The sequence below is a fragment of the Stegostoma tigrinum genome, chromosome 15, assembly GCF_030684315.1.
Source record: "Stegostoma tigrinum isolate sSteTig4 chromosome 15, sSteTig4.hap1, whole genome shotgun sequence".
NCBI classification, from domain to species: Eukaryota; Metazoa; Chordata; class Chondrichthyes; order Orectolobiformes; family Stegostomatidae; genus Stegostoma; species Stegostoma tigrinum.
In genome coordinates, this window is record NC_081368.1 from 20,759,546 (window position 1) to 20,782,990 (window position 23,445).

At 39.6% G+C, this 23,445-nt stretch overlaps 1 protein-coding gene across 2 annotated transcripts in view; it reads right to left on the minus strand.

Moving 5' to 3' along the window:
- Nucleotides 1-10,704: 10,704 nt before the first annotated feature.
- atg4a (autophagy related 4A, cysteine peptidase) overlaps nt 10,705-23,445 on the minus strand; it is a 51,241-nt gene continuing 38,500 nt past the window's right edge. The window contains exons 10-12 of one of the 2 annotated variants that reach the window (XM_048544952.2): nt 16,010-16,066; nt 14,019-14,130; nt 10,705-12,291 (exon numbers count right to left, since the gene is read on the minus strand). In XM_048544952.2, coding sequence (XP_048400909.1) covers nt 12,227-12,291; nt 14,019-14,130; nt 16,010-16,066 — 234 coding nt within the window. In that variant the 3' untranslated portion in view covers nt 10,705-12,226. The remainder of the gene's footprint in view (nt 12,292-14,018; nt 14,131-16,009; nt 16,067-23,445) is intronic. The other variant, XM_048544951.2, reaches the window with a different exon arrangement.

Sequence of the window (23,445 nt, forward strand, 5' to 3'; positions counted from 1 at the left end):
TGACTTTGCAAGATAGCTGAAATTCTTTTGCCCTGTTTCCCTAGAAACTAACTGGCTTCTCGCATTCAGAGCAACGGTCCTTTACCTCAATGTGGGGATAATTTATGGATGGTTGTTTGATGATAACTTTCACAGCACACAATCACTTGAGTGCAGACTAATAATACATGAGTATTTCAGCCAACTAATACACACAGATAAGGGCTGAGATTGGCTTTTAGGCCCGATCGATGTGTATTCTTGAAAGGATAAAACACCAAGTGTCTTTCACTCAGGCTGTTGTCTTTCCTCCCATCATGTTCACACACTCAGACATTCGTAGGAGGTTGCTTGATACCTATATGTAAGGGATATAACTGTTTTTCCTTTTTGGACCATAAATTGAAAAGTAAGTTAGGCTGCTTTATAGCTAAACACCAGCAAAGTTTTGCAACTTAGAAAAATCAAGTCATGCTCATTTTTAGCTGCGTAAGGCTACTTAAATTTTCAAAGCTGTGTGATTGTTATTTTAAGCCCAGTGGCACCAAGAGTCTTTGAGTTAGGGAAAGATTGTTTGATGACAGCCCTCGGATCAGTTGAGCTGTAGTTTGGTACATATTTGTAGGTACAAGGCAGCAAGAGGCATCCAAAACTTGTGAAATAAATATCTCTCCTTCTCTCTCTCTCTCTCTCCACTGGATCAACTATTGCATTGAAGAATGACCATTACTTTGTAGACAGCAGCATGCCATCATTGCTGAAAGCAAAAAAAACTGAGGACAATGTAGGGTTGAAGTTTCTCCAAATAAACTAGGATGGCATCGGAAGTGGTTAAAGACGTCCTACAGTTTGAAGGGGTATCCCTGGTGGATTTACAGGCATTACCAAAAGCATGACTGATTTAATTGGCAAAAACACTTAAAGTTGGAATTGCCTGTCCAAGCCAAGAAGGAAAAGGTAATTAAAATATTGTCAGTGCATCTGAAACTGGTGGAAATGCAAGAGGTACACAAATATGCAGGGCGGTGACTCGATTGAGTTGGCAAGGATTGACTTACAGTGCAAGCAACTTGGACATTAAAAAATTGAGGTAGCTTGGGATAGAAAATGATTTTTTTTAAAAAACAGAAGATGGAGAGACTTGAACTTGAGGAAAAAGAGAGAGATGCTTAAGAGGCTGGAACTATGGATTCAAGACATTGGAAATGATAAAGAAAGGGAGGAGGATAATGAAAGGGAAATGAGGAAAGAATAGAGGATTAGGAGGACGGTGATTAAAAAGGGGAGACCTCAGATACAGCAGGAGTCTCTGCTGAGGACAGGCTTAGTCATAGCCTAATGTCCACTGAGGAATATTTACATTTGTATAGGCCCTGCTAAAATTTGAGGAAAAGGAAGAGGAGGCATTCTTCTTGTTATGTGATAAAATAGTGAAACAAATCAAGTGGCTGAATGAAAACTTGATATTGCCTAGGCAGAGCAGATTCACAGGTGGAGCCAAGAAGTTTATACCTCACAGGAGGTTTCTGTTGGTTGCGATCAAGTAAATGTGGCCATTCTAGATGTGGATATATTAGCTCCTCAAGCATACAGGTAAAAGTTTTGTAATTTGAAGAAACAGCATGGGCAGACCTATAATGTCAGGCAAAAACAGAAATTCCTGGAAAATCTCAGCGGGTGCGGCATCACCTGTGGAGAGCAATCAAAATTAATGTTTCGGATTCAGTGACTCTTCTTCAGAACCAATGATAGCTAGGAAAAGTATGGTATTTGTGCAGAAGATGGGATGGGGGAAAGGGGCGTGGAGTAAATGATAGGTGGAAATAGAGCCTAAAGAGAGAGAAAAACAGTTGGACAGACAAAGGAGTAGGTAAAAGTCAAAATGGACGATTGAATATCTGTGAATGGGGACTATTAGTGGCTGACAATAGGTTATGTGTGGCAGCAGTCCATCTGATAACAAGGCCTAGCAAGTGGGTTGGGGGACAAGACGTGTGAGAAGGTGCCTTAAGCCCTAAAACTGTTGAATGCAACATTAAGTCCAGAAAGCTGCAGCATTCTGAAGCGAAAAATGAGGTGCTGTTCTTCCAGCTTATGCTGAGCTTCACTGGAACACTGCAGCAAGCCTGAGACAGTGATGCTGGCCAGGGAACAGGGTGATGTGTTAAAGTGGCAGGCAACTTGAAGCTCAAAGTCTTTTTTGCAGGCAGAACGTAAGTGTTCTGCAATGCAGTCGCTCAGTCTGCACTTCATTTCCCATTGTACAGGCGACCACATTGAGAGCAGCGAATACAGTAGGCTGGATTGAGTGAAGTGTGAGTAAAGCGCTGCTTCACCAGGAAAGTGTGTTTGTGTCCTTGGATAGTGAGGAGGCAGGAAGTAAATGGGCAGGTGGTGCACTTGTTGCTGTTGCAGGAGAAAGTGCTGCGAGGCTGTGAGCAAGTGTTGGAAGTCAAGGGGGAGTGGAACAGGTTGTCCCGGAGGGAACAGTCCCTGCAGAAGGGAGGGGAGGGAAATATGTGTACGACCTAGATTGAATTTGAAAGGAGAAAACTGAGTAGTTTTGATGGATGGATATGGGCATTGAGTACAATTTATATACTTTCATAGAGAAATTATTTTCCTAGGGGAATTTAAAAACTCATTACCTTTGGTAAGAAGAACCCATGTTGAAGACCAGAAGGTTCCAACTGCTAGACAGCCAGCAGAGATGGCTGATAATTATGAACTGATCAATAAAACAAAGCTTTTTCTTTGTCACCCCTATAAACCAGAGTAAGACAGAGGGTGGAAAAATGAAAGAAAGCAAATAACCAAGGTAAGGAAAGCACTGCAGAGCATGCCCCCAAATCCCTTCCTCCTCAAATCAGAAATGAAGGTGCTGATGATAGAGATGAAAATTAATGGCCAATATGTTTCCATTCTAACAGGAAGGCTGTATACCACTGTGCCACTACCTCTGGTTGATCTCTCCCATCAGTGTACAGGATATACCCAGGGATGGTGACAGACATGTCTGGGACATTTTATGTAGATATAATTCTGCTGAGTATAACAATGTCAGGCTGTTGATCTACAGGCCTGTGGGGCAGCTATTCTAATGGTGACACAAGTCCCTGGATGTTGGTAAAGGAGGACTTTATATGGTTGAGAGGGCTTGGCTTGACATTGTCATTTCTGGTTTCTCGGTTGATGCAAAGTGTTCTGTCTGATATAATTTCTTTCTTTAGGTTTTTATAGTGGCTTGAGATAACAATGTCTTGCAAGGCCATTTCAAAAGAAGTTTAAGTGTCAAATCACATTGCTTTGCAGCCACAGGCACATCTAAACCATCCAGATGATGCTGGCAGATTTTCTTCCTCAAATGATGTTAGTGAACCAGATTGTTTGTTATTGACAATTAACAGTGGTTACCTGATTGCCACTGAACTACCCTTTAATTCCATATTTTGTTGAATTCAAATGTCATATGGTATGATTTGAATACATGTCCTTAGAACTTTAGCTTGGTGTGCTGTATTACTGGTGCAATTACATTACCACAAAGATGAGGACAAAATAAAATTACTTTTTCTTTCACTCAAGAAACCTTGCAATGGGCTTTTCAATTTTTACAGTGCAGAATATATATCATTTTGGAATCCAGATATTTAAAATACGAGGTAGTTGGATTCTCATGAGTTCTCCGGATGTCTTTTTTTAAATAAAGTTCAGTAAATCTATTCCAAGAATGAATGAATGACTGAATGATTTTGAATGAATGAATGAAAGTGTGTTTTGTAACTCAGCACCTTTGAATAACCCCTAAAGTGTTGATGGTTCAACTGCATGTACTATTGCATTTACAGCAGGCAGAGTAAATGTATTAGCACAATTAATTTGGTTTTGCATCCAGAATAGAAGATTCAAAGTTTTAGTTCAGAAGAATCAGGCTTTGAGTTCAGGAGGACAGTCTTCAGTTCAAGGAAATCTATCACAGTGGCTGAAATGTTTCTAAGTGAAACTTCCAAGCTAGAAGAGTTTGAATAAAATTCTTCATGATGTTATTAATAAGAAAGTTTAGGCCATCAGAATTGTGAAAGGCTCGTGCTGATGGATTCGGAAAGAGACTGTAAAACAAAAGGGTGTCAACAGTCCAAGAGAAAGAAACTGGACAATTTAGCTAAGTAAATATGTAAAAAGTTGAAAAAGGAGTGATTTTTTTCTGCAATTGATTCTCTGTTACAGAGGGAATTAAGAAGTATTTAAAACTTTATTTTGAAGTTAAAGATCTTTCCAACTGTATGTATATCAAACTTCATTTTTCTTTGCTTATGTTCTGTTTTTCCAAGAATATCTATAGCCATGTGAATATGTTTCAGTGACTAACCACCATGATAATCAACTTCAAATATTAAACATGTAATTTTTCATGCCAGTTTTCATTGACTTATCCAGTTTGGCCATCAGTTAGATTCATAACAACAAGATGCTGACATTTGAATCTATTTTTGAGGTTTTTGAAATATATTATAGAGAAATAGATTACCTCTATGGTTACTAATATTCACTTTCGCAAACAACCGATCACTTCTGGATAACAAAGTGTGAAGCTGGATGAACATAGCAGACCAAGCAGCATCCTAAGATGCTGTTTAGCCTGCTGTGTTCATCCAGCTTCACACTTTGTTATCTCGGATTCTCCAGGATCTGCAGTTCCCATTATCTCCGAACACTTCTGGAATTTTTTTTTAAATTTGTTCATTTAAATGCCTGGGGTCTCCACAGCTTTGTAGAAACATTATAAAGCAAAAGTCGTAAAATATCTTACATGTAATTGATTAGATTGACAGACTCAGTTTTGTTATCTTTTTAAACAAATCACCTTTATTATGTTATGTCAGAGAATCAGAACTTACTTCTTCTACATTACACCTTTCAAACCATTGATTTTATGGCATCTCAGTTTTCCCCTACTAACTGCAATCTCATAACCTCTGTATAAAATCAATATGTAAGGAGATTTCAACCCATGATCTATTTTTGAAGGAAAGACTATTTACAGGATTGCTTTATTTAAATTGAGTTGTATAATACCTGCTAGACATCTATTAGCTTTAAAGGGAATTGATTGTCCTCTATAATTGAGCTGGTTTCTTCCCTCTACGTTACTGGCAGATAAGTGCTGGAAAGCTGGAATGTTGTTTCAAAGTTAGCAAACTTAAGAGTAAGTATTTACTCCAGGAAGAAAGTTGCTGGAAACTACTCAATTTATCACTCCAAATATATCCATGGGAATTAAGTAGACCATTGACCAGCTCTCTGTCTGAAATGAGCTCAATGAATTAGCTGGGCATTTGTTGTCAGTTGAAAGTCAGGCAGCCAGACTGCTCGTGCTCAGGCACTTAGTATATAGGCATTGGGCAATTGTGACATTCTGTGGATGGGAATAGGGGTGACTCAAAGTTGCAAATATTCAGAACTTCCTTTATATAGTCTGCAGGATTAGTTTTTTTTGAGATCTTCATTAGTAGGTTTCACTGGCAGTAGTGGCACATCAATAAGAAATTGCAATGGGCTGCTTCGAATCAATGATCTACCCATCACAATTTTACAGCCAAGGAGTTATTTTCCTGCCAACCATAGTACTCTCTGGCTTGCTGGATTTTACACCAGCCTGAATTGGGCAAGCCGTGATGACATGTCCATTTGGATTTTGTAACAGAAACTGGAACCAAGAGCTGTGTATGAATAGAGCTTTGGCCACTTGTTGATGACAAACATTTATTTAACTGAAACCCAACCTCATAACGTCTAGTGTCCATTTGCTACAAGGCTGATAGGTTTTATTAATACATCAGTCAATGGCTAATATTTAGTGTTTCAGACATGAGAAATCACTCAATAAGGTAGGACAATAACTGTTGAAAGAAATAGCCAACATCCATCAGCATTATTAAATGATTCCGATCGATGTGAATACAATTAAAAGGACATAAATGATGGTATAGTGGTAAATGGAAAACGCACAACCTGTTGAAGTATAGACAGAATCCTCTGGCAACATGAACAACACGGGCTGTGGTGAGATAAGTGGCAAACATAAGAAACCCAGGGAGGCCAATCTCAACATCGTGAACAACTCGCTGCATTGTTTAACTAGCTTCCAGGCATCGAGGCAAGATTCTTACTCAGGAGCTGTGAGGTGCTTAATATGGAGGGTTATTACTTTTTAAGAACCGGATTAACTGCAATAAAATGCTGTTTTCTATCATACTCACTTGCAGCGAGCAAACTGGGTGCTGAGAATTCTTCACATGAAAGTCAGAGCATGTACCTTCAGCTGATCACTTGGTCCAATGGAATTCTAAGTTGGAGAACAGGCATCGATGACTCAAAACATGCTGCATTGGCACCAGCCACACACACTCCACCTTCAAGATCATTGACGTTTGATACATATCAGCCTCTAACAGCTCCCATGGCATGGCTCCGATCCACTTACCATGTGCTTCTGAACATCATTACTGCACTTGATAGCACTTTGCAACAGCAACTTTCATTGTATTACTGCACCATGGACACTATGCTTAGGGCATGGACCAGCCTGCATCACCCTCTCCACCATTCTGTTAGCATTCATTCATTTTTTGCCTACCTGACGTCACAGAATCTCTGCCTTGCCTTGCTTTCTTGCACCTTGCCCCTCAACCAGAGATACCAGGCTTACAGTACAGTCATACTGCATAAAGACTGCATCTTTTTATTTTCTGCTTTTTTGATTGTGGGCTGAAATGAGGAAAAGAACTGTTTTAAAAGCCAACAATTGTTAAAGGAACACTGCAGTTTTTAAAATCAAGTAACCTGACACTCATGGAAATTACTGTTCATACAACTGCTTCTTCAAGCACTAGTAGAAGCCTAGTTTGCAGATGATCTGGAGACAAGGACTATGCATTAATGGAGATTTTGATGCCAGAACATGGCTGATTGATTCATGGACTAGTGGCCAATTATTGATAATAAAGGCCTTCTACCTACGAATAATTACGTGATTAGTCCGCAGGTGGCTGAACAGCTTGTGGCTGAGAGTATTTTGTTAGAAGCAATTGAATCTTTGCAAATCTAGAAACTCTCTTTTCTCCACAATATTACAGCATTTCAAACTGGAAGGTAGCCAGTTTAATTTCTCATTTCCAATTGCTATAAGCTGTGATCTTTAATTGATAAACCAGGGACCTTGTAAGTGTGAAGCAGTCACCCAGTGCTTTCTGCAAACAGGTGAAAGTATCTGGAGAAGGAAGATCACAACGCAACATCACAACAAACCCTACAGACAGGGACCACCAATCTTTCCAGTCTTTCCCTCTATCCAAAACACTTTTTTTTTGTCTGTAGGAGGGGGTTACATTTTTAATTATTGGACTTAAACGTCAATCTTATGTATGTTTGTCTGTAATTAACATTTATTTATCTGTATTAAATAGTCATTTTTGTTAAGCACAGTGCAGTACAGAAACCTGGCCCTCTGTCAATATTAATCTGAAAGACAGGTAAATTGGGAAATTCTGCATACTGTTAAAAATATTTAAGTTTGTGATGGCTCTGGGAATAGCAGGCTTTGTTACCAGAATGCTACCCAATTAGGCGTAATAATTGCTGTGCAGTTTAGTGCATACACAGAGTCAGGAAGCTTGTCATAGGTGCCAAAAGTCCTCAGTCTTGACAGTGGTGAGTTGATCCGAATATGGCAAACAGTAGAATAGGGCTAGAATTGAACAGGACAGGCAGCGTATGGGTGTGGCGGATAGTGAATGAGGTGAGTTTGGTAAAAATGTGAAAACTTGCTCTGCTTCACAAAGAGAAATCTTGCGTGATAGTCGATAAAACTGACACAGAAGTCAAAAAAATTCAGCCTTTCATCTATTTTTGAGTACGTGAGGAAGAGGAAATGAAACCAAGTGCATTTGGGCTTTTTTGGTGATGTTTTACTTTCTTTTCACTCGGCTAACAATACATATTTCATAACACAAACTCTGAAAGATTAGAGAAATATTGTACTTCTAGCCTCCCATTATTCTGGAATGGAATTCCAATTATGTGTTTCAATAAATTTGGTCTCCCTTCCACCCATTCCGATCACATGAGATTGAACTTGTCAAATGGAATGCATGAGCTTTGGTGACTGATCAGCTTCATGTGATGGATTGGCTGGTCGTTCTTTCAGTTCAGCTCTAAAAATGCCTGCTTCAAAATTACTCATGTTCCTCAACACTACCTCAATTGACCAGATTGGTCTCATAATAGTAGGTCAATTTCACCGTTTGGATACATGCTGTTTGTATTGGACCAAAATAAATATATTATTATTTCCACAACTTATCAACAGTGTTACAGTTGCATGTAGAGATTAATATCATTTTAAAAAGATGCATTTCTAAAAGATAAATGGAAATAACCAGAAGATAAGATTTTACATTTGAAGACTTTCTCTGTAACAACCTATAATCTACACCGATTACCATTATTTAACGGCAATACACAAAAGTACATAATAGATACTTTTGCTTTAACAAGCTACTAAAATCAAACCACATGGAGCCATAGAGCATGGAAACAGACCCTTTAGCCCAACACATCTGAGCTGACCATACATCTCAATCTGACCTAATCCCATTTGCCACCATTTAGCCCATATCCCTCTAAATCTTTCCTATTCATACACCCATCCAGATTCCTCTTAAGTGCTGCAATTGTACCCACCTCCACCACTTCCTCTGGCAGCTCATTCCATACATGCACTGCCCTCTGCATGAAAATGTTACCTTTCAGCTCCTTTTTATAAACTTTTTCGTCTCACCTTAAACCTATGCCCTCTAGGTCTGGACTCTCCCACCCTTGGCTATTCACCCTATCCATGCTCCTCCTGGATTTATAAACCTCTATAAAGTCAACTCTCAGTCTCTGACACTCCAGGGAAAAAAAGCTTCAGCCTATTCAGCCTCTTCCTTTAGATCAAACTCTCCAGTCCTGCCAACATTCTTGTAAATCCTTTCTGCACTTTTTTTTAAAGTTTAACAACATCTTCCCTACAGAAGGATGAGCAGACTTGTACACAGTATCCCAAAAATGACCAAACGAATCTTCTGTATTGCCACAATATGACATCTCAATCCTGTACTTAATATTATGACCAACGAAGGCAAGCATGCCACACCTTTTTCACTACCCTGTCTACATACCTGGGCCTGAGGAACTCCTGCAGAGATGCTCTGGAACTGAGATGACTGACCTCTAACAACCACACCCATTTTCCTAAGTGGCGAGGTGTGACTCTGACTAAAGGAGAATTTTCTGCCGGATTCCCACTGATTCTAATTTTCTTAGGGGTCCTCAGTGCCATTCAATCAAATTCAGGTTTGATGTCTAGGGAACCTTTGGAGGAGGCTGAAATGGATCATCCACTCAGAACATCTGGCTGAAAATTGTTACAAATACTTCAGCCTATCTTTTGCACTGATGTTCACGGCTCCCCCATCATTCATAACAGCAATATTTGTGGAACCTCCTCCTGCAGCAAACTGTACAATTGTCTATGACAATTCACTACAGGGGCAGGGCTGCAGAGATTAGAGCTGATCTGTTGGTTCCAACATCACTTAGCTCTATTACTTGCTGCTTATGCTGTGAGGCATCAAGTGGTCTGTTTTATAGCTTCACCGGGTTGACACCTCATTTTTAGGTCTGCCTGGTGCTGCCCCTGGCATGTTCTCCTGCACTCTTCGGTGAATGAGGGCTGATCCCCTGACTTGATGGTAATAGTTGAGTGGGGGGTGTACTAGGCCATGAGTTTCAGATTGTGCTGGAGTACAATTATGCAGCTGCTGACAACCTATGGCACCTCAAGAATGCCCAGTCTTGAGTTGCTAGATCTGTTCAAAATCTTGTCACATTTAGCACAGTATTAGAGCCATATAACACAATGTATTGTCAATCTGAGGACAGGACTTCATCTCCACATGGAATATGCGGGGATCATCTAATCAGCACAGTCAAGGACAGATGCAACTGTTGCAGGGAGACTAGCGAAAATAAGGTCAAGTATGTTTCCCCTTGTTGGTTCCCTCACCACCTGCCACAGACCTACCCCAGCAGCCAAATCCTTTAAGATCAGCAGTGCTTCTACCTAACCACTTTTGGACACTGAAATCTCCTAGCCAGCGTACATTCTGCAATCTTACCAAGTGGTCCTCAGCAAGGAACAGTACTGACACATCAACTGGGTTGCAGTATGTGATAAAGAGCAGGAAGCTTTGTAGCCCATGACTGACCTGCTGCCAAATGAACACAGAGTACTGATAAAACATGGAATCTTCATGATCTATTGCTCATTCACATAATTCAACACAAAAAACCGCTGAATAAATGTTGTTCTGAATCATACAGACCAGGGAGTCACACAAAAACAGAGAGAAATATCTGAGTACTCAAATTAGGCAGTGTATTTTTTCCTCTTTTAAGGATTATTTTGCCAATATTGACTTGAAATAGTGTGCTTACTGGCACTTTACTGTAGTGATACGTAAAGATTTTCTCCAGGCAGGACATTACACTTCACTTTTACAATCCATATGAGACTGTAATGCTTGTTGAATAAGTTGTTTGTTGTAATGATGGTAATTTTCCAAATAATCTGAACTTTGATGATAATACTCAAAAGTATTGAAACATCAGTACTGACATTCAGATTTCAGAAAGTTACACTTATAATATTTGCAGCCCGAACAGTGCTTTGTTTTCTTAACACACTTTTCATTACATCTGCACCTTGATCACAGACTCAAAAAGATCATTTCAAGCTACTTTGTTTTAGTTCTCCTGAGCTAAATGTTTATTAAAAATTATTAGTAGATACAGCATCCCTTCAGCCAGTTCTCAGCAAGGTTGAGAGGGCTTCAAAATATTTCAGGAGCTACCACACACAGTTTATTTTGAGGTTATTTAATGTGTAGTAGTTTGCATCCAGCATTGTTTAAATAAGATCAAACCTTTTGCATTCAGAGCAGCTAACACTGCCCAATACAGATAATGTATAGTACATACTTAGTAGCTGACCAATATTTAGATGCATGGCATAAAAACATGGCATTATAAAGCCCAAGAACAATGCAATGCCATCTCTTGATTGCACATACTAGTTAATCTGCACATCCACCTTAAAAATTGAGCCAATATCTTGGGGTAGGACAGACCATGCTGTCATGGGAAAAAGCTGGAGCTGACATCTAATAACTGAAAAGCTACATGGGCTAAGGTTTTCAAATGGCTGTGTATTTCCTATATTTTCAAGCTGATATACAGTTCTTGGATGACACATGCTTTGCGCATGCATCATTCTAAAATAAAAATAGTTTTGTACTGTACAGGTCTGGTAATTTTTTTTGAGGGAAATTTAAAAATTAAAATCTTATAATGCAGACTCTACTGTTGTGGCGTACACAAAAATTTGGACTTTTGGGGCAGTCAAATGAATGTGCAATATTAATAGTACACAAAAACAATACTGGGCATGAGGCCATAAATACACTGGAATTTCAGGATCAATATATTTGATAAAAAGTGGAATAGACCATACATGAAGTGGTACATATTGAAAATCACTAATGAAATGTCACCCTCAAAACAAAAATCAGAAGATTTGAAGTGGGAATGCAGCAATGACAATAGACTCAGTAATGGGACACACATCCCCTATTTCAGGTGGATAAAGAACAGATAAATAGGTAAGATTCTCATCTGTCCAAGAAATAGGCTCCAGATGATCCATAAGACAATTAAAATAGTCAGATGCATAGAGTAGGCATTGTGCTAGCATCTGGTGCATCAAAGGTCCTCTTCATCTAAAAACCAGTCACTTTCTCCGAATGTTGTCCTTCCCCATATCGCCAACTTCTCTCAACAATATTTTTTTCTAAATAACACTTGCTTCCACTGGATCACCAAGAATGAAGAAGATCCATTCTTTAGAAGCTTTCCGTCTTTTCTGGTCTTGTTCAAAAAAACACGAGGTTGTGAGTAAACTACTTGGAAGCAACTTGCTTGTTAAGTGGGAGTTATTTCATTGTTTTCAAGCGTGCTGCGAAGTTTCTTAGGTCCTTACGAAATCAGGCACTTGTCTTGTTAAAAAAGCTGCTTGAAATGATAAAAACAGTCGACAGCCTCTGCTGTAATCATTCAGCAGCAGTGATTGAATGTCCAAACGGATATTCTAAACATTGAGAATTTCAAATTCTTCCTCTGACTCAAACAGCTTGTCAGCTGGCTCAACAAACTCTGTGGGTCGAAGACAAAAGAAAATTATCAATGGTACAAAAACAAACACAGATTATCACATCATTACAAGACCTCAAGAAATAGGAAGAGAAGTAGGCTATTCAGCTCCTTGAGCCTGCTCCACCATTTGAAAGGATCATGACTGATCTCTCATTCCTCACGTCCACTTTCCTGTCCTTTCCCCATAACCCTTAAAATCCCTAATTGACCAAGGATCTCTCTATCAATCTCAGCCCTAAATATACACAAGGATTCTGTCCACAGTCTTGGTGGTAGAGAGTTCCAAAAACTCTCAACGCCTCTAAGAGAAAAAAAAAACTTACTCTTCTTAGTCCTAAATTGGTGACCTTTCATTCTGAGAACTGGTCCTCTAGTCCTAGACTCTTCTGTGAAGAAAATATCCTCTTAGCATTTATCCTGCCCTATACATCTCAATGAGATCACCTCTCATTCTTCTAAACTCCAGGAAGAAGAGTCCCGACATGTTTGGCCTTTGCTCATAAGTCAACCCTTCCATCCCAGGGATCAACCTGGTGAACCTTTTCTGAACTGCTTCCAATGAAACAATATCTTGAATTAAATAATGGGAACAAACTGCTCACAGTATTCTAGAGATAGTAGGAACTGCAGATGCTGAAGAATCTGAGATAACAAGGTATAGAGCTGGATGAACACAGCAGGCCAAGCAGCATCAGAGGAGCAGGAAAGTTGATGTTTCGGGCCGAGACCCTTCTTCAGAATTGTAGATATAGTCTCACCACCACCTTGTACAGTTGCGGTAAGACTTTCTCATTTTATATACTAACCCCCTTGAAATAAGGACCTGATTATGTGCTCCACCTGTGTGCTAGCTTTCTGTGTTTCATGCACAAGTACCCCCAAGTCCCTTTGTGTTGCAGCTTTCTACATTTAAATACTAATACCGTGAAATTATTGAAAAGAAAGCCTTAGAACAGATAAAGGTAAAACATTTTGATTCAAAGTGATCAACAGAGCTCAAGCAAGGGCACAGAGGCAAAATCATTCGGATTATTCAGCATACGATTAGATATGGAGTCATGATGCACTACAGCACTGAGCTTTAAGTAAATTGTTTAATCAAACCTTGCGCAACCTGAATTTCCGTTCATAATTGCTTTGATGCAGCAAAATATAAACTTTTTTAAAATAAATAAGTATCAGAGGAATACAGCAACAAAAACAACTTACAGTTATATCAGACCTTTTCTGTAACAAACTGTATCATGGCATTTTAATGAAGGATGATGGGAACAGCAGAAAATATAGGAAAATTCAGAAAAGCTAAGAGATGGGAAAATGAAGACATTTTGGGAAATCTTCTGAAGGAGAATAAAACAGCAGCAAGTCATAGATGTCTAAGGAAGAGATTTTGCCACGCTTTGTAGAGTGGAAATAATGTTCCAGACCAGAATTATAAGGATGGAGTGCTTACTGAGATGTGGCACTGGAAAAAGAGAACTGAATTTCAATGGATTTAAATACTGAAGGAACTGACAGTCCATAACCGTTTTCCTGGGGAGAAGACAATAAGCCAGTCAGACCAGCATAATAAGTGTACCAGATATTATGCAAAACAGAACATTAATGCAGTGCTGGTACAGGACTGGCACTGACACTCCAGGGAGAGGTTATAGGTAGCCTTGAGGTGACCATTGGGGTTAATGCAGGGATAAACTTAATGAATAAGATTTTAGCACAAATCATACCTGCTCCTGTGGTCTGCACTTCAGGTTTGGTTGCAGGTACAAAAGGAGGCCAGTGTGCAGGATGCTTCTCAACCAATTCAAACATGCGAAAGTTTCGTGTCTTCAGAATTTCCTATTGTTATGTACATCCACGACATTAGGCATACGTCATCACAAATTTTATTTACATCCCTCTCAAATACCAATGCTTTTGACATGAACTTAGAAAATCCCACAGAAGATCCTTTTTCAAAAGGTCAAACCTTTATTTTTGAAATGCTTTCCCTTGTCATTTATACAAAGAACCAATACTTATGCCCAGTGAACAAGGTGGCTGTAATCTATTAAATGTTACAAGTTTTCTTTATTTTAAATGAAGCATTATTGAGAAAGTAAAATTACCTGGAAGAGCACTGAATACAAATAACACAAATCTCAGTGCTAAATTACATCAACATCAAATTCACCCTCTGGGGAAAAACCAGAATCTTTCCAAATGGAAAATATGACACATCATCTCAAATTCACATAACACCTAAAAAGAAGTACATTTTCTCTAAAGTTTCCCCATTGGCAATTTTTAAAATGTTTTCATGGGACATGGGCATCATGGGCAAAGGCTGGCACTTGTTGCTCATCCTTAGTTGTCCTTGAGGAAGTGGTGGGGAGCTGCCTTCCTCAAATGTTGCAGCTCATCTAGTGCCAATTCACCCACCATGCTGTTATAACAGGAGTTCCAGGGTATTGATCCAATGACAATGAAAGAACTGCAATACCGTTCAAAGTCATGTGGAGTATGGCTTGAGTGGAAATAGCGGGTGGTGTAGTGAGAATTAAATAAGATTTTAAAAATGAGTGTTCCAAATGGAGTAACAAACATTTAATAAGGTAGTACTGTAAGGCACATTTAGCAGGGAAAACATTGAACACCCAAAGTACCAATGTCAGCAGGAATTATTGGAGAAGAACCTTTTATCTCCCAAAAACTGGATCAGCCTTGGGAGGAGACTAGAGAATATAAACAGATTCCTGCCATGGAAGATTTTGTGTTTATTGCACAAGGATGAAATGTAAACAGTGCATGTGGTCATTGAGGGGAGTGTATAAAGGTTAATGATTTTCTGCATGTATTGGACAGAAGTTGGACAGAGTATCAGACAAAATCTGGATTAGACGGTCAGGTTCTCGCTCTGAGGCTTTGAACAAACACAAAGTTAACCTGCATTTTTCAATCTTCTTAAGCTCCGTGTAAGAGAATTAACTAAAACAACAGTGTAGTTGAGAAGGGCAGTCATATTGGATCCTTTGGATAGTATTATTGGGTATTGTAAAAATAAGCTTCATCAAGGGTCTAACTTGACATGTCCAGGTGTCCACTGAAAAGCAATTATATTGGCATTGGGCACAAACGTCAGGAAAAAAATTTAAATTTCTGTGGCATTTGTATCTTGAGGTGAAATAAAATAATTTGCAATCTTCTAAAATAAATATATATAGGGGTCATGAGTTCAAAGTGAGAGGAGGAAAGTTTAAGGGAGATATGTGTGGAAAGTTCTTTACGCAGAGGGTAGTGGGTGCCTGGAATGCTTTGCCAGCGGAGGTGGTAGACGCAGACACGTTAGTATCTTTTAAGATATATTTGGACAGGTACATGGATTGGCAGGGAGCAAATGGACACAGACCTTTAGAAAATAGATGACAGGTTAGACAGAGGATCTCGATCGGCGCAGGCTTGGAGGGCCGAAGGACCTGTTCCTGTGCTGTAGGTTTCTTTGTTCTTTGTCTCTGTTCTTTATAAGCCTTGGTTTTGCATGTTTACAGATTATTCAAACATGCAGGCATCATGGTTACTTTAATTCATTCTTAATTCATTGCCCTTTCAAAACTAAAACACAGTCCTAACCATATTTCCTTCAATCTCATGTAATTTTCCCAGATTTCATCTTCAACGTTAATTCATAAAAAAGGCATCAGAATTCAGAATAAAAATTTTTAAAAGTTTAATTTTGTACCTTTCGTACAGAATTGCACCAGCTTTCAAAATCTCTTTCAGTGTTGCAAAAAAATCCCTGCAATGAGAAACATATGTCACGCAATATATGAAAAGGAAGACTGAGTGTAAGCTCATGCAATGAGACATGAAGCATAAACAGAAAAACACTTTTTGACTTGAAGTATTTAAGCTTGATGATAACATGGATGAATGTTCAATCTGTCTCAGACAAATTGCCAGCAAGTTGCAGTTCTGTAAGAGAATTGTTTTCCCACGGGAAGCTAAGTGGGAGATGCAAAGACAAATAACAACAAGCTCCAAGTCAATCTTTGATCCCAGCCCTCGCCTCAAAGTGGTACTCTTCAAGGTTTGAAAGCAATTAATGCTTATTTTTCTTTAAGGTTCCCAAACAGAACAAATCTCTGGTGCATGATGTATTTCTCAATCAAGTTTTCTCATTGCTCAAAACCACTCAAAGTGTGACAGTTCTTTAAGGTTTCAGCAAAGATCTGTAGCTCAGGTTGTGGTTGAGGTTGTTGACTTGCTCGCCGGCTAGCTTGTTTTCATTCAGATGTTGCATCACCATGCTAGGTAACGTCATCAGTAGAGCCTCCGATGAAGCGATGGTATTCTACTCCGCTTGGAATTCATACTGTCCGGTCCGTTATGGTGAGTAGTGTCATTTCCGGTTTTGTTCTGTATGGGTTTGTATATAAGGTCCAATATACAATTTGGACCCCATATACAAACCCAAACAGAATAAAACCGGAAATGACACTACTCACCATAATGGACCGGACAGTATAAATACCAAGTGAAGTGGAATACCATTGCTTCATCGGAGGCTCCACTGATGAGTTACCTAGCATGGTGATGAAACACCTGAATGAAGGTAATCCAGTTTGGCGAGAAAGTCAACAACCTGTGGCAATTCTACATATTACTGGGTTTCTTTTTATTCATTCATTGGATGAGGGCATCACAGGTTAAGCCAGCATTTACTGTTCATCCTTAATTGCCGAGAGGGTAGTTAAGAGTCAACCACATTGCTGTGGATCTGGAATCACATACAGGCCAGACCAGATAAGGATGGCAATCTCCCTCCCTTAAGGACATTACTGAGCCAGGTAGGTGCATTTCAGTCAATGAGAGAAATCAATATCAATTTATGAAATAGAATCAAGATCCTCATGGGGAGTTACTAATACCCTTTGTTAGCTTAACAATGAAGCATAACTATGCCTATGTCTAATAACTATCTAGTGACTAGCCCCATTGATGTAGAGACGAGGGAGAAGTTGCATTTGGTTGGAGTTATTATTTCTGAGATGATGTGCTGAATCATTGAAAATGAGAACTTGCACCACTTGGCAGAAGGTTCTGTATACAATACCCGAGTGAGAAAAATTTGCAGTACTCAATGGAACTGCTAATGATTAACATGCAGGCCTGTTTTGCTAATACAAATTGTGGCAATATATGTCACCAAAGATGACTACAACTGTTCCCATTTCATGTCAGATTATCCTGTAAATCAATGATCTGACAAGGAGGGTGGTCTTTGATGGACAAATAATCGGAAACTTTGCAGATCTCTTCCCTGGACTTTATAGTTCTCTTCTTTCATTTGTGGTTTGTAGGCATTGTTGAGAAAGCTAAAATGTACTGCCTATTCCTAACTGCTCTTGAACCATGCAGTCCATGTAGAAAGGTACATTCACTGCTGTTAAGAAGGGAGTTCCAAGATTTTGATCCAGCAACAATTAAGGTACAGTGGTAGAGTATCAGGTCAGATTATGAATGATTTGTAGGGGAATTTGCAGACATTCTGATCCTTCTGATACCCATTCTTCTAAAATTCACTTGTGGGATGTGGTTGTCATTGGCTACCCAGCATTCATTGCCCATCCCTAATTGTTTGAGAACGGGGTGGTGAGCTGCCTTCTTGAACCACTGCAGTCCACATGCTATAGGCTGACCCACAGTGTCTTTAGGTAGGGAATTCCAAAATTTTGACCCAGTGATATTGAAGAAATAGTGATGTATTTCCAAGTCAGGATGTTGGGTGGCTTGGAGGGAAACTTGCAAGTGCTGGTGTTCCTATGTATCAGCTGTGCTTGTCCTTCTAAGTGTAAGTAATTGTAGGTTTGGAAGGTGCTCGCTAAAGATCTTTGAAGAATTTCTGCTGTGTATTTGGAGACAGCGCATACTGCTAATACGGAGTGTGGGTATTGGAGGAAATGAATGCTCGCTGATGTGGTGCCAATCTAGCAGACTGCTTTGTCCTGGACGATGTCAAGCTTCTTAAATGTTGGAGCTGCAGCCATCCATGCAAGTGGGCAGTATTCCATCACACTCCTGATTTGTACTTTGTAGATGGTGGACTGCTCTTGCAGCCACTATGTTTATGTGGTGAGTCGAGCTGAGTTTCTGATCCACGGTAACCTCATTGTTGATAGTGAAGGATTCAGTGATGGTAAAACCATTGACTCTCAAAGAGCAGTGGTTAGATTGCTTCTTACTGGAGATGGTCAATGCCTGAAATTTGTGTACTGTGAAAGATGCCAGCAGCTTGGAGTTTGGAAAGAACTGTCAAAGGAGCCCGAGTGAATTGATGCAATACATCTTGTAATGGCATACATTGCTGCCTCTGAGAACTGATATTGGAGGGGGTTAAATATTTAAGCTGGTGGACGGCATGTCAATCAAATGGGCTGTTTTGTCCTGAAAGTCCTAAAGCTGATAGTGTTGTCGGAGGTCAATCAACATCCAGTCAAGTGGGGAAAATGCTATCAGACATTTGAATTGTTCCTTGCAGGTGGAAAACAGTTTTTGAGAATTCAAGTAGTTGCTTACTCCAGAATTCCCAAACTCTGACCTACTCTTGTAGCAGTAGCATTTGCGTAGCTGGCCCAGTTAGGTTTTTGGTCAGTGGCAAGCTCAAGTATATTATTGAGAGATTCGGCAACAGTAAAGCTGTTTAATGTCGAGAGAAGGTCATTGTCTGGCTCAAGTTTTGCTTTCTGCTAAACAGCCTGAATGTTATTCAGGTATTCTTGCACATGGAAAGAGACTGCTTTATTTTGAGAGTGGCCATGAATAGATTCAAAAACTGCGCAATCATCAGCGAAATTCCTAACTTCTGACCTTAAGGCAGACCGAAGGTAATTGGAGAGGTAGCTGAAGATCGTTGGGCATAGGAGACTGGCCTGAGGAATTTCTGCAGTGATGATTTGACTGAGATAACTGACGTCCAACCACCATGACCACCTTCTTTTGTGCTGAATACGACTCAAAACAGTGGAGAGCTTTTATCCATATTTCCATTGACTTCAAATTTATGGTGGTGCAATGTTTAATTAAATTGATTAAATGCTGCTTTGATAACAGGAGTATTCACACTTGTTTCACCCCTGGAATTTAATTCTTCTGTCCAAATTTGGAACAAGACTGTAAAGGAAGTCGGAGATGAGCCACCCTGGCAAAAACTACACTGAGGACAGGTGAGCATGTTATTGATATCCCAAAGGTTGAACCCATCATTTTGCTTATGAAAAGTAGACTGATGGAAGTGGTAATTGGTCAGCTTGGGTTTGTCCTGATTTTTGTGAACAGGATACCTGCACAATCTTTCACATTGCCAGTCTCATAGCTCTACCGGAACAACTTGACTAAGGACACAACCGGTTTCAGATAACGTCACATGGAGTAAATCAAACTAAAAGTGGAGTGACATCTGGAGGAGGCTGAGAAGAATTATCCACTTGGCCAGACATTGTTGTAAGTGCTTTGGCTTTATCTTTTGGATTGGCTTACTGAGTTCCTCCAGTATTGAGCCTCTTCCTCCAATTAGTTGTTTAATTTGTTCACTTTCATTAGCAGGGAAATGGAACTAGTTTAGTTTGGGAAAATTGGTCAGCATGGACAAGTTGGACCGAAGGGTCTGTTTCTGTGCTGTATGATTCTATGCCTGCATGTTGTAGCTGTCAGAGCTTTTATTTGATACCTTAATGGCAACATTGCTTAGTTCTGTACAATGCATGCATGGGGCCTTGTTTTGTAGAATTTCATATTTTGGAATGCCTGTTGCAATCTCTCAGGGTGGAGCCATGACTTGGTGTTGACGGCAGAGTGAGGGTGAACTATCCCATGAGATTACAGTTGAATACAATTCTGCTACTGTTGATGGCCCCTAGTGACTCATGGATGCTCAGCTGAGCTGCATGATGGCGAGAATGTCCTCAGTGTGAAGACAGGACTTAGCTTCACAGGACTCTGTGATGGTCACAGACTTCTGTTACAGGTAGGCAGGCAAAGACAAAGCTAACTATGTTTTCGTATTGTTTCTTTCCTGTCCTTCAAAACTTGCTGTTAGCGGTAGTTCTACTGAGCATTCTTGATAATAGATGTTAAAGTCTCCGGCCCAAGTGTTTTCTATCAGTGGTTCTCACAAGTATGTTCAACAGTGTGGATTAATCAGCTGAGGCACAGCATTAGTTAGTAATCAGCCGATGTTTGATCTGTAGCCTTGAGGATTCAGGGGTCTGGATTCAGTGTTTGGGACTCCCAGAGACACTTGTTTAAGTGCTGCCACATCAGGTATGGAAATTTAGAAGTCTGGGCAAAGGACTGTAAGTTATGATATTGTATGACTATGTCAAGCTTGGGGTGATACAGGGAATGTCTCTATTGTTTTGAAGCCTGTCAATGATGGATGATCCATCAGCTTTTATTCTTATTCGACATTTCTATCACAATTTGATACAACTGACTGGCTTGATTGTTAAAGCAAGCGTAAACCACTTTGCTGAGTTGAGAATCATTCATTAGGTACATATGACAGATTTCTCTCACTAAAGGATATTAGTGAGACAGATAGGATTATTGTAGAAAAAGCTACAGTCCAAACCAGATTTAATTAACTGAATTTAAATTCCCAGTAGCTGCATTTGAATTATCGTCTTCAGTACATTAATCCAAGCATCTGGACTGTTCATCCAGTGACATTATCACCTTGCAACTATCCCCTTGGTAGAAAGATTGTGGTTCTACATTGTTGCACAAATGGCAACACTGGTCCTTGATTGTTACCATCTTGTGTTCAGGCTGTTTAGACTTACTTAACAGAAAAAACAGGATACATTTCACAAACAGCCACACAGGAGGATCCTTTCTCAGTAACTGAGTGCAAATGTTTCCCTTTCGTAAAGTTTTGGTGGGGGTTGGGGGATAGGAGCAACTAACATGCACCTCCATTACCTGAGTATCTTGCCCTATCGCAGGCCTTGACACCTGTGACCCAGGCCCACGTTTCGGGGGAGCCAGTTTGAAGAAAATGTCATGCTTTTCTTCTTGAGTTTTGGGTCATAGGGACAGGGATCATTGGGATGGAAATGGGTTGAGAATAAATGGCAGGGGGTAGATTTTCACCCACCCCCATCCATGCCTCTAGGTTTCACAGAGATTGTTTCCCAGTCAGGAACCTAGCTGCTCCTTTGCCTGCTGTGAAGGTGTTGGGAAGATGGTGGATTGAGGTCCTTAAATGGCCATTAATTCACCAACTGCTGAAAAGTCAAGCAAGTTCACAATGGGCCTTCTCACCCAGCACTTAACTCAGGTGGTGGTGAGAAGGATGTGAATTGCTTGAGGTCTAACACACCCAATTATTTCACCTTCTGCCATCTCTGGGGAGGGGAAAATTGCATTCTTTCTGATATGACTCTCAAGCTTAGCAATGGGCCTCTTTATAATCAAATAAACAGGTGGAAACGGGCACTTCTTGTCATCCCATTTATAGGTACTGACGTGCGACCCAGACAGAAATGCATATAGAATTTACTCTCAATGCTAAGGCAAAATAAAGAAAATTTATTCAAAAATATTCATTCGGTGGGACATAAAGCATTCCTGTGGAGATTTACTTGTTCTTAACTGGGCTGTATGGCTGTTTTCAGACCAAGAATATAGGAAGCAAACTGGCAGTAAGGTGCATTCCCAAGGAGTACTCGCATAAATCTGCTGTAAATCAAATGACACTGTACTTCCGAACAGCTGATGTGCAATAACATTGGCAGGATGTAAACAGTGGTGCTCCCAAGGGTCATATTCACACTGTTGCAACATTTACTTTACCATATACAGATATATTATAAAGGATCTGGAACTGTGGTAAACAGGGGGCAACAGTGAAATATTCAGGTGACACAAAAATAGCAAGTACAATGAGGATTAGAATTTTAATAAGTTATTTCTACTCGTCAGAGTTGATATGCTAGGAAGGCTGATTTTTTTTAAGATCATGAAAAACACGAAATGAATAGTTTCCACTTGAATTCATTTATTGGATGTGGATGTCTGGCAGGGCTAGCATTTATTGTCCATCCCTAATTGCTTCCCTAATTGCTTTTGAAACACAATTGCTTGTCAGGGTGTTTAGACAGCAATTTAGAGTCAACCAAATTACTATGGGTCTGGAATCACATTGATTAACCTGGATAAGAATGGTAATGATAAAGAATATTCATGAACCAGATGTGTTCTTAAGATAATGCAGTAGTTTCCATTACGGCCACTAGCTTTTTATTACAGGTTTATTTGATTTACTGAATTTAAATTCCTTGGCTGGTACAATGGAATTTTAATTCATGTTGAGGGTTAGAAATATTCTTACATTGACAGTTATTAGGATATAAAACATACTCCCAGAAATTGTGGTGGAAATAAAATTACTTTATTTTAAACAAGGGTTGAGGAAATGGAAAAGAAATGGGGCTGAGTGTCTTGTGAGATAGTTCAGCCACACTGGACCAGATAAAGTCATACTATCAAACTCTGATTCTGTGAACTCAACAATGCAACACAATTTCTGTTTCATGTCAGACCATGAAGTGTATACCAGGATACCTAAATTTATGGTCCATCTCAACAGTCTGGTCAATCAATATTATTGCAAGTTCAAAGAAAACCCACTTTGGAAATGCAATCTTTGCTTCATCAGCTGCCTAGAAAGTTTTCCCGGAATTCCAAAAATTAGGCTGACAGAAATTCTAGCTTTCCTATTCAGTGCAGCACTATAAATCTTCCATCTATTTTCTAACCACTAAAGATCAAGAGGAGGTGAAGGCCTAGTAATATTATTGCTAGACTTTAATCTAGGGACCGAGGTAATGCTCTGGGATCCAGGTTCGAATCCTGCCATGGTTGATGGTAGAGTTTAAATTCAATAAAAATCTGGAAATAAGGGTTACAAATTGTCCAGAAAAACTCATTTGGTTCACTGATGTCCTTTAGGAAAGGAAACTGCCATGATGACTTGGTCTGGTCTACATGTAACTCCAGACTGACAGCAATGATTGACTCTTAACTGCCCTCTCAGCAATTAGGGATGGGCAAAAAATGCTGGCCTAGCCAATGACATTCCCATCCTGTGAATGAATAAAAGAAAAATCCATTAAA